This window comes from Lissotriton vulgaris, chromosome 2_2 (assembly GCF_964263255.1).
Source record: "Lissotriton vulgaris chromosome 2_2, aLisVul1.2, whole genome shotgun sequence".
Lineage (NCBI taxonomy): Eukaryota > Metazoa > Chordata > Amphibia > Caudata > Salamandridae > Lissotriton > Lissotriton vulgaris.
The window spans coordinates 106772604-106787933 of record NC_141688.1 but is presented as its reverse complement, the minus strand read 5'-3'; the positions used below and the strand labels follow the sequence as shown (position 1 = coordinate 106787933).

The window sequence follows — 15330 nt, the reverse complement described above, 5'->3', positions numbered from 1 at the left end:
ATCAAAAACTGAAGCAAGAGATGAAGCTCCTGCAGCAAGGCATGGAGGTAGGGAACAAGAACGTTATTTAGCAAGTGCGAAAAACGAAAATGACAGGCAAAAAAGTACAGGAGTGTCCAAGGAAAGTTGGCAAGAAAACATAGTAGAAAGTGAGACATGCTATAAATGCAGGCTAACATTCCTGGAAGAGCAGAGCAGTCACCAAACCTGGAGAAAACTTGACACTTGTGAAGGACACCAGAAGAAAGTGGCAATATTGCAAGCAAAGGGAGAATGAAGAAATGGAAGATAGTGAAGAGGCACTGCTTCTGAAAAAGAACTCTATAGAAGACAGAAAAGATGGAAAATATACATTTTATTTGGCGAAGTCACATAAAGAAAACAACGTTGGTCCATTTGCAGGTAGGTCTGCATCAAAAAACCTTTGTGTTAGCGAGTGGGGCAACCTGTATCTTAATATATGCAAAAGAATTAAACAAAATTATACCTAAATCTCTACCCAGGCCCCATCCAATATCAACATATTTTGGCAGAGGATTTCACAATCTGTTTGAAAATTTGAGGAACCGATAACATGGAAATGCAACATCTCAAGAAGAGATACATGCAGTGAGAAGCAGATTCAAGCTCCTTGTCTGTTAATTAAACCAATTGTGGAAATTATGCGTTCGGTAAGGCTCTGTTTTACAGGATAACATGAGAACATCAAATTATGGAGCAATTTCCACTACTGCTTCAACAGCTTGGATTATTTTAATTAGCTCTACAAATTAATGAGCCCGTATGACACATTGGGCAGAATCAAAGAAGGGTGGCAATCCACCTAGGAAAGAACGTAGAAGAAATCCAGAATCTTTTGGAACTAGACAAAATCAAGCCAGTGCTGGACCAACACCAGCCTCAATTGCGGAAGCTCCACAATAAGTTACAGACAATATCTGTGCATCTGTGGATATGTGAGCACCAAACTCCGCCTTTGAAAGAGAGCAACACCTTTAGCTGCTGCTGGAATACAAGGCACAATGCCATCTAACTCAAGTTTGTTGGTATCCTTTGCTCAGGTGGAACTTTTGTTCTCAAACTTGGATCTGACTAACAGACAGCATCCCTTTGAGTTAGATAAGGAATCACCGTATATTATACTCTTCTCAGCAAGTCTTTGAGTATTTCACTGTAAGAGAATGAACTTTGGAATATCTTCAGCAGCTGACATTATTGTAAACCTAACAAGTCCAGTGAACCATAGTTTGTACTATGGCAATGTCATCATAGTTTTTGGCAAAACTCAGGAAGGATATCATTAGAGTTACTGTAGTTACAATAATGTGTCACTGTTTGATGCACATCTTGGTTTACTCTTTTGCTTTTGGTGTTTTCCGTTTGTTTTATTCTAGTTGTGTTTTTTATTCATGTTGTTTAAAAACGGAGAAGACCTATTGTTACACCTTTTACTTAGATCATGATTCATGATACTTCTAATAGTGTCGCTGTCTATAATGTATAGGCAAGTGTTTGAGGAGTTGAAAAACGATGATCGTCTCCACTGTTTCTGCTGGACACTGTGTCCCAGAAACGTGATCTGGACTTTAGACCACCCCGTGGCCATTGTGGCCTCTACGACAAACTTCAATTGTTTATCTTCATCCAGTCACTTGCTCACAATGGCCTCTTATGGCTCCAGGAACCTACAAAGGAAACAGGAGTTCTAGCCACCAGCAGGACTCTCGCCACCACTGGGGCAGAGCGAGACCGTCGGTGCCACCACATGTGGTGTGCCGGCACACCACTTTCCTCCCGGGACAGATGTGTGCTGAAGCTAAGCGTTCTTAAGGGTACCCTCAAGTAGGATCATAACATGGTTGGTGGCCTCCTCCTTTTGTTGTCAGGATAGGCCTTGATGTTATTAATATCTCCAGGGGCCAGAAAGGCCCATCGGAAGGAGTTTAGAATCCTCCAGTTAGGTATTGTTTTCTCTAAAAAGGACAAAAACAATAGGCTGGACAGACTGAGGTGGATGAAGGAAATGTTGGGTCACGGTCTCACTCTTGACCAACAGAGGACAAGTCATGGCGCATGGGCATGTCGGGCACAAAAGTGGGACTGTAGCTCCGCTTCCTGTACTGATAGTCTTTCTGCGCAGGTACATCTGGCTGTCTTCTGAAAAGGGTAGTGTTGCACGGCACAGCGGTCCGAGGCATGCACATTTTTCCTCCTCAAAGTATAACCACATTAAAGTGTGCACATCTTTCCAGACGCATCCCATGAAGCTGCTTTTGGATTCACACCTGGGGGACCTATGGGAAATCAGCCCTGGGGAGAGTCTGTTATATAACTTGCATCTGCCGGAGAACCACTCCAAGCAGGATCTCAACCCCCATGCAGCAACAGCCTTACTCAAGAGTACCAAAACAGAGGCGCTTTACCAATGCAGTTGAGAAACTGATCAGGCATATGATATCACACATGCCGATCAAATAGGGCCTCATAAATGAATAAAATAATCTTCCAGTCATTTATTTGTGGCCGTATTTTGATTCTTAGTACATATTTATAAATTACACTGATAGAATCACGTCAAACTAGTCCTCTTTATTTCTTCAAAACAAATTTACTTCCACTTTGGTTTGAAGTTAGTAATTGAGGCTATAGTAGTCTCCCGTCTTGATAAGTCAGTGCCCATTCTCACCAGTTTACCGAAGCATAGAATGGACTCGCTCTACTTAAGCAGCTCTATCAACAAAATGCACTGACCACTTTTCTTTCAAACGCTTAGAAACTGACCACCTTACCCCAGCACTCGCCTACCTTAAATGGCTTCCAGTCAAGACACTCTGCTCTACGAGAACTGCCTGTCTTGAATGCAAAGCCATGAACCCCCAAACTCTAAAATATCTCTCCAAGAAGCTATCCTTTTCTGGAGTGTCTCGAAGCGGCGGCTCCTCCACTAAGGCAGAGGACCATCGCCCCACTGCCCTCTGAGCAGAGCAAAGGAAAATTAAAGTGATAATAACACAATGTTATAATTGTATTTTTAGTATGGAGCCAGGTTAGGGAGGGGCGGTGCTGGGCTCTCGTCAGAGGGAGGAGGTGGGGTTGGTGCACCATAAGTGCCCAGACAGTTTGGCCTGCCGTCTATGGCCAGCCAAACCATCATGCGCACTTAGCATTTCTCCACTTGGCTTTTTTTACACAGCCAGGTGGCAAACTGTCCCAGGTACGGCCAAACAGGTCCCTCAGACCAATCACAATGCTGCTGTCATGCTGGTGGCTGCAGCGTTGTGATTGGCTTAGGGGAGTCTGCGAGCCTGGGTGGTGCCGGGAGCCAGGAACAGAGGGAGGATCGAGGTGAGGCAGCAACCAGCGACCAGTTGGTAAGTTGTCTTTTCTTTCTTTTTTTCTTTTTTTTAGACCCCGTCCCTGCCACCTAGCAACCACCACTGGTCTCCCGGTATCCTCGTTGCAAAGACAAAACATCTCCGCTCAGCGATTCAATTGAAAATCCACGATTCCCAGATCCTACTTCGGCCATACACCCAGAATCCACCCTGGCCTTGCTCTTTATATTGAGCTCTTTTCAGAGTTTAGAATCCCTTCTTAAAAGTATGCACCTTGTTAACCACCTACACCTCACAGTTGAGTCCCACAATCCCTTTCGGGCAGATAGCCATGGTGTACCTATAAAACCAGATAATACCAGTTAAAATGAAATTGAAACAATTGGAGAAAAACACTGAGACAAAACATATGAAGAAATAGTTAAAAACTAATGAAAGAAAGAGCGTGAACTCTGGTCTTACAAACAGGTGTATACAAAGAGACAGACATAAAGTAAAAGAGTAGAAGATATAAAAATTGAGAGTGACAGTAGTAAACAACTGATAAAAAAATTATATAAAACCACATACAAATACGAAAAACAAACAAAGTAAAAAAAAGTGAATGAAAGATAAACATCACTGAAAAAACTGTTACATAAGCATCATACCACTACCAGGACACTACCAAAATCTAGTGCTAAACTCCGATACAAAATGGTAACTGCACAAGGGGCTTTTCTAGCGGATGTTCTTGGAGTCATACGCCTAGATATGCATATCACAGACTAATGTTTTTTCTAATGTACAAATTGCCCTTTGCTATTCTTATTGACATGTGTTGCAACTTGTAACCGTGCAGCACGGGCATTGAACCTGCATTGGCGTTTTGTTTGACATGCATGGATAGTAATTAATTAAATGGTATTCATATCCTATTCAGTTTTATAGTGACCCTTTAACCATCTCAGCATGGCACTATCCAATGGTGTTCTCAGTGCACTAATATCCATATTAAGCAAAAATGAATGTGCAGTTAGAGTAATTGCCCAATCACACAGCAGGGAGTTTAGATTGGTCGATATATATATAGAATGTTGAGATACTGTGTGGGGGTGTCTTTTACTGGAAGGGAGGCGAATGATCTGTTATCAGTAGACGCAGTAGAGATAATTTATGTTAAGTTGAGTATTGGCGGCTCCTCCGCAATGGCGGAGGAGCGGCGCCCCCCTGGCTGGTGCAGGGAGGGATGGGTCTTAGGAGGGTGCAGTAGGAGTGCTTGCGCACTCACTAAGTGCTCATGTGTGTTTGGCCGGTTGTCTCAGGCTGATCAAAACACACCTGCACACTTAGGTTTCTCCAACCCAGCTGCATTCAGCAGCCAGGCTTGAGAAACCCCCACAGACTGCATGGTCTGAGCAGGGCGTCTTTTCAGCCCGCTCAGACCAATCCCTGTGCTGCTGTGCAGCACAGGGATTGGCTGGAAGTCTGTCCCAGGGGCTGCTGGGACCCAGTAAGAGACCAGCAGGAATGACGCAATGCGGGAGGTGGTCGGCGGTGTCAGGTAAGTTCTAAAAATTATTATTAATCCGTCGGCCCCTGTGCTCACAGCGTTCCCCCACCTGCCCTCCCATCCTTTGTTAGTGGCAGCCGCCACTGAAGAAGATCTACCCCAGGAATAGGCCTTCCCAAGCAAATCGGGACTGGATGCCCGCCATCTACTCACATTCCACAGATCACAGTGAGGTTGGCATCGACCCTTCATGAAACATAAAAGGGATAAGAAATAAACCTAGAACTATTTCCAGTGGGCTCTAGCACTGCTGGATCATCATTTCAAATGGAAAGACTACAAGTTAGGGTAAGTCAGCATATGAATTGGAGGTATAAATTATGGTATAACACTATTATTATTATTATTATTATTTATTTTTATAAAGCGCATAGTCACCCGGAGGTATCCCAGCGCTAGAGAACCCTAAAACAGTAAATCTGAGGACCGGGGGCTGAGCTCAAAAGAGGAGGGCATAGGAGCTAGGGAAAAAGATGTGTCTTTAGCAGCTTCCTGAAGCGCAGATATTGTGGTTCAAGACGTAGGTCATGAGGAAGAGAATTCCAAAGACGGGCAGCTTGTACCGAGAAGCGTCTTCCTCCTGAACGGACTTTCCTAAATCTTGGGGTATTGATGAGGTTTTCTGCGTTAGAATGGAGGGATCTAGTGGCTATGTAAGGGGTGATAAAATTGCTGAGGACTGGGGGGCCTTGGTTGTGCAAGGTTTTGTGCACAAGACACAAGGCTTTAAATTTGACTCTCTCCCTTATGGGGAGCCAATGAAGGAGTTTGAGAGCGGGTTTGGCCGATGATCTGGCCGGGGTGTTTGTGATAATCCGGGCAGCAGTGTTCTGAATTCTCTGCAGTTTATTCAGAGTCGCTTCCGGAGCGCCCAGATAAATCACGTTACTGTAATCTAGTCTTGATATTATGAGACCTTGGACTAGTAATTTTTGCGATTTAGGAGGAAGAAGGGGCAGGACTTTCCTCAAGGACTTTAGAAGACCAAAGCAGGTCCCTACGACCTTCTTTGCTTGCGAGGTGAATGAGAGTTCAGAATCTATCCATACACCCAGACTTTTCACCTCTGTCTTTGGGTCTGGGGGAGGACCTAGACAGGTTGGCCACATGTCCAGGGGGAGTGAGGTTCCTTTTGGGCCAAGTAAAAGGACCTCAGTTTTTGTCCCATTTAGCTTTAGGGCTGATCTATTCATCCAATGATGGACCTGCGGAGGGGCATTTCGGAGGAACGGGCGTTCTTCTCCCAAATCTGATAGGATCGTTGTGCCAGGAAGGATGAAAGCCAAGATAAGGCTGTACCTTCCACTCCAACTCTTGCCAATCTTTCGATGAGGAGTTGGTGGTCAACGGTATCGAACGCTGCGCTAAGGTCGAGGAGGATCACTGCCACTGATCCTCCCCCGTCCAATAGCGTTCTGGCTTCCTCTACCGCCGCCAGGAGGGCGATGTCCGTGCCCTGCCCTGGTCGGAAGCCCGTCTGGGAATTTTTTTGTTTGTTATTGGCCTCTAGAAACTGCGAGATTTTCCTGTTGACTAATTTTTCCGCGATCTTACTAACTCCTGGGAGTAAGGAAATGGGCCTGTAGTTCGCCAGGTTCTCAGGGTCAAGAGCAGGTTTCTTCAGTAAGGCTTTTACCACAGCCTTCTTCCAGCTCGAGGGCACAACTCCTTGTTGGAGTGAGGTATTAATCAGATGAGTGAGGGAGGGGATGATAGAAGGGGCTACCTCCTTAAGGATCCGAAGAGGAGCAGGATCTCTAGGGGAACCGCTCTTCATGGAGTTGAGCGTCGTCCGTACTTCGTCTATCGTGACCTGGCCCCACGTGGACAGACCAGTGGAAGATGTCGAACATGGGAGAGCAATTTCTTCCCTTGGGCTCGAGGGAGGAATTGAGTCCAGGATTAGTCGGATTTTGTCCTGGAAGAAATTAGCCAATTGTTGGCATTTCTCCTGGTCGGCTTTAGGGTCGGAAGGAGGTCCCCGTCCTTGTTCTGGGGGTTTTGAGAGCTCTTTAAGGATAGCGTATGCTTCCTTCCCGGAGCATCCCGCTTTCTCTATTCTCTCCTGAAAAAACACGCGTTTGGTTTTGCGAATAGCGGTTTTATAAGTTAGAAGAGAAATAGAGTAGATGTTTTTATTGGTTCCTGATTTATCGCGTCTCCAAGAGCGTTCGGTTTTTTTGCACTCTTGGCGTAGGGCTTTAAGCTCTGGAGTGTACCATGAAGCGGGGGATATCCTTTTAGGCTGTTTAAAGGTGGTGATTTTTGGAAGTATAGTATCGAGAGACGAAGTGATCCAATCACTGAATTGTTTGTCAGCCGTATTAGAGTCAGAGGAGAGCTCGGAAATGGAATCTGCAAGAGAAAGGGCCCATTTCTCAGGTGACAGTTTGTGCCATTGGCGGTCGGTAACCTGGGTTTTAGGGGTTAGGGGAATAGGTGTGGGAATTTCCCAGGAGAAAGGGACCAGGAAATGGTCTGTCCATGGAAGGGTCACAGGTAGGTTGGTGGTCACCGTTGCTATATTGGTGAAGATAGGGTCCAATAGGTGGCCCTTCTCATGGGTGGGCTCGTTGTTCACTAGACGTACCTTTAAAGATGTAAGGTCGTGTCTAATGTCCGAGGCTACTCGATCCATGGGGTCTAGAAAGTGGAGATTCAGATCACCTAATATAAGGAAGTTGGAGGTGGAAGAAGCTAGTTGGGAAATAGATTCGAATATGGAATTGATAAAATTGCCTGGAGCCCCAGGGGGACGATAAATCAGAAGCCCTGCCAGGGTGAGGGCTGGAGAGATTTGGATGGAAAACTGGCCGCACTCGCAGTCCTCGATATCAGCGTTAGCCATCCTACAGATGAATTGTTCCCTGTGAATTATGGCTACCCCGCCTCCTCTCCCTTTAGGTCTATTTAAAGCTTGACAGAGATAACCTGTGGGGAGGGCTGTGACGACGTCCGGGTCGGTGTTGTCAGATAGCCATGTTTCCGTTAAGAACAACAGGTCAAGATCCTGATTCTGAATTAAGAGATTTACTTCGGTGGCATGTTTAGGGAGGGAACGGCAGTTGAGAAGTCCTGATTTCAAAGCGGGTGTGGTAGATTTAGGGGGGGGAATCGGATTGCAGTGTGGGCAGATCGAGAAGGCCTTACCTGCGGTGAACGTGTGGTAGCAGGCAAGGATGTTTTTAGGTCGTAGGGCGCATAATGTATCTGCTGTATACATCACTCGATCCTGAGGGTCACCTGGCAGAGTAACGGGGCCAAGGGCCGTCTGGGTCCGGACGGGCCCAGACGGGCTTGCCTTTGGCGCGCCTTCGGCGCGCTGACGGCGCGCCCGCTGCGCCCGTCCGCTGCGCGTCCGGTGATTGCACATTTTTATGGGGCAGAGAAGGGGCGGGTGGGCGTGGCCTCAGGTAGGCGTGGCCTTGCTTCCTCGCCGTGAATGGCGGCGGGAAAGTGCTTTCCTGGCTTTGATCGTTGCAGCGAAGGGGTCGCTGTTTGAGCGTGACTCTAGCCCGCTGCTGAATGCTTGCCAGGTGAGTGCGCTTTTTAAAAAGCAGTTTTTAGTGTGGTGACACAAAAAGAAACAACAGTGACAGTTTTAAAAATATTCGGCGGTCTCCCGGCTTCCGCCTCAGGAGTTTTCAAAGGTTCTGTTTGTTTAACGCTGCCAGTCGTGTATTTATACTGAGGGGGGTGGGCGTGGCCTCAGGTAGGCGTGGCCTTGCTTCCTCGCCGTGAATGGCGGCGGGAAAGTGCTTTCCTGGCTTTGATCGTTGCAGCGAAGGGGTCGCTGTTTGAGCGTGACTCTAGCCCGCTGCTGAATGCTTGCCGGGTGAGTGCGCTTTTTAAAAGCAGTTTTTAGCGTGGTGACACAAAAAGAAACAACAGTGACAGTTTTAAAAATATTCGGCGGTCTCCCGGCTTCCGCCTCAGGAGTTTTCAAAGGTTCTGTTTGTTTAACGCTGCCAGTCGCATATTTATACTGAGGGGGGTGGGCGTGGCCTCAGGTAGGCGTGGCCTTGCTTCCTCGCCGTGAATGGCGGCGGGAAAGTGCTTTCCTGGCTTTGATCGTTGCAGCGAAGGGGTCGCTGTTTGAGCGTGACTCTAGCCCGCTGCTGAATGCTTGCCGGGTGAGTGCGCTTTTTAAAATGCTGTTTTTAGCGTGGTGACACAAAAAGAAACAACAGTGACAGTTTTAAAAATATTCGGCGGTCTCCCGGCTTCCGCCTCAGGAGTTTTCAAAGGTTCTGTTTGTTTAACGCTGCCAGTCGCGTATTTATACTGAGGGGGGTGGGCGTGGCCTCAGGTAGGCGTGGCCTTGCTTCCTCGCCGTGAATGGCGGCGGGAAAGTGCTTTCCTGGCTTTGATCGTTGCAGCGAAGGGGTCGCTGTTTGAGCGTGACTCTAGCCCGCTGCTGAATGCTTGCCGGGTGAGTGCGCTTTTTAAAAAGCAGTTTTTAGCGTGGTGACACAAAAAGAAACAACAGTGACAGTTTTAAAAATATTCGGCGGTCTCCCGGCTTCCGCCTCAGGAGTTTTCAAAGGTTCTGTTTGTTTAACGCTGCCAGTCGCGTATTTATACTGAGGGGGGTGGGCGTGGCCTCAGGTAGGCGTGGCCTTGCTTCCTCGCCGTGAATGGCGGCAGGAAAGTGCTTTCCTGGCTTTGATCGTTGCAGCGAAGGGGTCGCTGTTTGAGCGTGACTCTAGCCCGCTGCTGAATGCTTGCCGGGTGAGTGCGCTTTTTAAAAGCAGTTTTTAGCGTGGTGACACAAAAAGAAACAACAGTGACAGTTTTAAAAATATTCGGCGGTCTCCCGGCTTCCGCCTCAGGAGTTTTCAAAGGTTCTACTGAGGCAAGTTTCTAACGAACACTTGCGAAGTTAGGTAGATATTTCAGTTATGACTGAAGGTGATATGTTACACTGGGCCTAAAGAGAGGTGTCTTTTCTTTAGTCACTGACAGCATCCTCCGAAGTGGGAACACAAAGGATGGGCCGGCTTTAGCGCTGGTGGCGCCCAGTGCAACAGTGTTTGTTGGTCCCTCCCAATGACCATCTCAGCCACGTATTCCCTCACTACCACCCTTTAAGAGTGGCCCTCAAGCATCCATGATCGCTCTCTCTCCGATGCATTTGATTGGCTTTATGTCACCACTCATACTAGTGTAGGGTGTCAGAGCACTTTACATGACACACATATTACACAGAGACAATCAATCATACATGTGTAAATCAGCGTATAGGAAACGTTGCATAAGAAAGAGGTCTACAAGGTGTAGGAGTTACATGTCATCCATAGTAATAGATAGTATAGTTTAAGAGTGCTTGGTCTGGAGAAACACAAACTCTGAATTTCAAACGTAACTTCATGGTTGGGGGTCTCTTTAATAATAAGAATTGGTTTCTACCCAAATGAACCCATTTTGAAATATTAGGATAATGAAATACTTGGGGAAAAAATCATAACGCTCTAACCTATACCTTGCAGTTTTAGTTCATCTCTTTGATGACATTTAATTGCTCACTGTTTTACATTAGGATTTTAACTAATAAATGCAAGTAACAATAAGAAAAAGTAAAACCTATTGAGTTCCATATATTAACTGTAAAGGAGCTAATTGAAAAAGATGATACATTTATAATCATATTATGTTATGAGGGTGGCAGGTCAAAGTCATGCAACTTGCTTAACAGAGAGAGCTATTTGAGAAATAGTTTTTCTATTTGAAGGTTCGCTTGTAATCTATATATTCTAAGACAGTTTCTTATTAATTGGAAGGTAATTCCCCGGTGAGAGCCTTTGGGGGTGAGGTGGGCTCCACGATGGGGGGTCTAACAGTCAAGAGCTTGGGTATAATGAGTGGCATTGCTCGTGTCCAGATCGGGCCACCAGATTCAATCGGAGTCATTACCCATTTCTCCATTAATGTATGTAAAATAATTGTTATCATCCTGACTACTTTACCAGTGTTGCTCCAGATTAAGTGAACATTAGAATGCCTATGCATAGATCCCATAGATCTTATTTATTTAACCAAAAGAAATAGCTGGATATTTTGATCCATTATCCACTTTATGCGCATATGGAGAAACACTTCTCAAGGTATGGGTAATAAATCCTTAGAAGAATTTTCCCAGTTACAAAGATCTCTTTGTTGTTCTTCACAGGGCAGACGTAAACAGATATCGATTTTCTCAAGCATTCACTTTCCTTAAGTCAAAAGACTTTTTATGGCACATCTGGTGGCGACAAAGGCCACAGGCTGGCAGTGAACCACCTGAGTGCCTACACAAGCCCTGTATATGATGTACCTGCGAGGAGCAAACCTATTTGGTTCTCATTGCCTTGTCTTTGATTTGGGATCTGAGCCTCTCGCTAACTTGTTCAATCAGATTTGATATATATATAAAATATTTCATAAAGCTGTCTCCTGAAGTCAGCTTTGTGAAATATTTTCAAGAGAACCATTTCATCTCAAAATAATTGATTTATTGCCAGGATGTCTTTTTCTCTAATAACATATGTGAAAGTGAACAGCATTCTGAAGGTTGCTGTTAAGATATGTTACGGGCAGCCTTCATTTTGCTGTTACTGAGTAAATAAAATACACTACATCTATTTCTTTTTTTTTAAAGAAAACAAAAATAGTTTTCTGTCCCATTCCTCAGTCATAAAATATAAAACCATTAGCTGGCAGTTCATTTTACTTACTCAGTCGCAATGAAATGTTCCATGTTTCAAATGTTCTAATTACAATTACTTGCTGTTTCTTGTGTTTACTTTAAACTATTTCTAATTTCAATTATTCCATTAAGCGTGAAAGAGATACAATAGATTTACAATAGGTTAAATAGGCATTCCATCTGCTCATGTGGGATGTGTGTCTGCAGATATTAGGTAAGGGATAGGTTTGAATAGGCGAACTTTGCCATTTCCGTCCAGGGTAGCAAAAACTCCTGGGCCAGCTCTGGAAGTCGTCAAGATGTAAATGTAAATGTGTTTCGATTTATATAGTGCAACACTTTAACCCAGGGGTCTCAAGGCGCTTGCTTAAGGAACCCGTCCTGGTATTCCCCTGTGAGATACCCCGGCTGGGTATCCACAAGGTGAAAGCCAGGCATCCCGCCACGAGGGTCCGTAGTGGAGATTAAGCAAGCTATTGCCCAGAGTCGCAGAGTGTGACCCCGTGAGTCGAGTAGGCACCGGAGCGAGAATTGTCGACTCCGTGGAATTTTTGAGCCCGAGACCCGCCGAGGCGGGGAATCGAACCCTGGTCCACGGCTGATCACAGCTTCCGGGTCTGCCGCCTCTAACCACTGAGCCACGCTTCTCCAGATGTACAACCTCCGGTACTTCCCATGGACCTCGTTCTACTGAATGACCCTTGCTTGGGCCTAGGACGACTCTTTAGGGATGAGCAGCCGTGCCACTTTGATGAAGGGCATTCTTCTATGTTAAATCCAGTTAGACTTGGCCACCTATATACTTTCTATAAAATATGAGACCTTTAAAGTACTACGCAAAATAAATAAGATAATATGTTATATTATGTTTGCATTTCATTTTAGCACGTGAAAGACATCATTCTACAGTCCAACCCCTTATTGGAAGCTTTTGGGAACGCAAAGACTGTACGAAACAACAACTCCAGCAGATTTGTAAGTAGATCTTCTTTGAGTGATGTCTTTGCATTCCAGCGCCTCTATTGGTTGAGACGGACAGACTAATGTTTTCTTATGTCTGTTTATAATATTCAATGTTTGTGTATTCCTGATTTGTTTCTGAATTGGAAGTTGGAATGGTTTATTTCAGTTTCAGGGCTGAAATAGCTCAGGCGTCGAATGAAACACGTGGGAATGTCTTACAAAGTACAAGTGAGAGCCCAGCCAACCCCCAGGCAGACCGTAAGTGAAAAAAAGCATTGGCAAAGCCAATAGTTTTACATGGGCTGCCAACTATTGGTGTTGCCAATGTTTGCAGATGTTTTTTGTAAAACTGTTCAGAAGGACTACTTTTTGTGAGTAAATGCACATTGTGCAAATGAATAATGATGTCTGTCACACAGAGCTAAAACAGTGACGGAAGTGACATGACCCGTGCCCCATGCTGCATTCCGTGGCGAAAGTTGCAGAAGTGTGAATAATACACAGACAGACCAATGGGTGAAGATAGCTGGCTGAAAAACTCTATAACTAAGTATATTATATATATATATATATATATTTATTTTTATATTATTAAAATCGAAAGGTCTTGATCAACACCAAACCTAAATATAGGAGCACGGTCAGACTCCTTTTTAAAAAAAATACATGCAGTAGGTTCAGGTAGAAATGACAGGTGTCTTGTGGGGCTCTTTAAAAAAACTGGAGCAAAAAAACTGGAGCCTTGAGGTCTCCTAGGATCATCGAGGATGACGGCCCTGTTATTCCTAGGTATAGCTGCCGCTAACGCTTTTGATGTACAAACATGCACATCCAGGTTTGAGTCCTTGAATGCGAGCCCATCATTACAAACATAATCCCTACTTATTGATAGTGGAAGGGTCTGATAGAGCAAGTCCTGTTATATTTTCGGTGGTATTACAAGCTTTCTTGCTAAGAACAGAATTTGAATGGTTTGCTACAAAGAAGTACTAATGTTCATCGCTTTTAGGATGTTTTTAATTTTAATTTGTGAGAGGCGCGTGCAGCTGAACCTTCTGTGTCACTCTCATCGGCATTGCATCTGCTGGACAAGATTCTTTGAGTATCGGGAGTACATATACAAACAATATATTATGCCAACATAAACTGCTTGTGTAGAGATGTCCAAGATCTGGGGAACAGTCGGAACACTGCGACTCCGCAAGCCCTGCCACGCATGCCTTAACCATGCATATGCCTTAACCACGCATTTCTGTGGTAGAGGCAATGCACTGTAGGGCTTGCAGACGGAACAGGGAGAGATCCGTGGTGAGGTAAGTAGGGCTAGGGGGTGGGTCGGTGTACTTTTGTGGAATGGGGGGTCAGCTATGTTTTGTGGGCTGGGGGTGGGTCAGGGTTATTTTAAGTTGATGGGGGTCAGGGGCAGTCTAGCTCCGGACAGACGGATGGAAGCAGGAAGCAGGGAGAGATTTGCGGAGAGGTAAGTGGGGCTGAGGGGTGGGTCGAGGTACTTTTGTGGCCTAGGGTTCGGGTTGTTTTCTGGGCTGTGGAGTGGGTCGGGGTCATTTTAAGTAGGACTGGGGGATGGCCAGTGGTAGTTTTGTGGGCTTAGCGGTGGGTTGGGGGTAGTGTTGTGGGCTTGGGGGTCAAGGTAGCTTTCTGGGCTGCCGGATGCGTTGGGGTAGTTTTCTGGGCTGGGGCATGAGGTGGGGTAGTTTTCTGGGCTGGGTGGTTCGGGGCTAGTCTTCAGGGCTAGGGGGTGGGACTAGTTTTCAGGGCTGGGGGTTCAGGGGTAGTTTTCAAGGCTGGGGGGTCAGAGTAGTTTTTAGGGCTGCAGGAGTGTTGGGTAGTTTTTTTAATTAGGGGTTAGGGTATTTGCCCTAAGGCATGGGTAGGGAAATGAGTAGTCTGGGTAGTCTTTAGGACTATGGGGAGGGCAGGGCAGTTCTTAGGGCTGGGTCAGGGCTGGCCAGGGTCAAGTTAAGGGACAGGTTTAAGGGACAGCATTTTAGGCATTCGGGCAGGGGGTGGCACAGCGTGTGGGTTGGGAGTGGGTAGGGGAATTTGCACATCAGGGCGGAAGGTGGGCGGGGAGGAGTTTGTGCTTTAGGGAAGTGGGGAGGGGCGTGGCGACCTTAGCCATGCATACCCCTTTACCAGACGTGCCTTTACCATGAAAATTCATGGTAAAGGCATGCAAGGTAAAGCAATGCGTGGTTAAGACTCGGTCATTATTCAGACCTCGTTGATTAGGCATGCCGGGTTAGGGATATCATTGTTCCATCATACAACCCCAAGATAAGGGCCTAATGTATTAATCTGGTGGACAACCCACCAGGTTCGCAGAAGCTGATCCCTCTTGTCTCCTGCTGGAGACAAGATGCCATTTTCAGATTTCCCTACCAGGCGATCAGGAATCCTCTGCAGTGGCTCTATGGAAGGCACTGATTCTTTGTGGCTGGTCACTGTCTTTGATGCAGCAACGTTGTTCATTTGTAAGACTAATTCCCAAAGCGGGAGTTTGATTTCAGAGCACAAAAACAACCCTGCCACATAGGGAGTTTTACTCCCTGTTCCCAGAGGCCTTTATCTGTTTTGACTACCTGGGACTCCCACGGATAGGGTTGGGAAAACAAGTGCCAATTTTCCCACCCTCAATAGGGCGGGGCCAATCCCACTGTGACCTGGTGCCACAGTGGCGAGAGGGCTGTCAGGTCAAGTGCATTACACCCACAGAGCCAGCCAAGGCTCTGCCAATAAAAGCCCAGAGCAAGGAACCTCAAGTGAGGTGTGAC

General features: G+C 46.0%; 1 protein-coding gene across 2 annotated transcripts in view; it reads left to right on the top strand.

Moving 5' to 3' along the window:
- Positions 1-15330, top strand: part of MYO1E (myosin IE) — a 635008-nt gene that overhangs the window by 311841 nt on the left and 307837 nt on the right. For both annotated transcript variants that reach the window (XM_086959387.1, XM_086959385.1), the window contains exon 6: positions 12458-12547. In XM_086959387.1, the coding sequence (XP_086815513.1) occupies positions 12458-12547 (90 nt within the window). The remainder of the gene's footprint in view (positions 1-12457; positions 12548-15330) is intronic.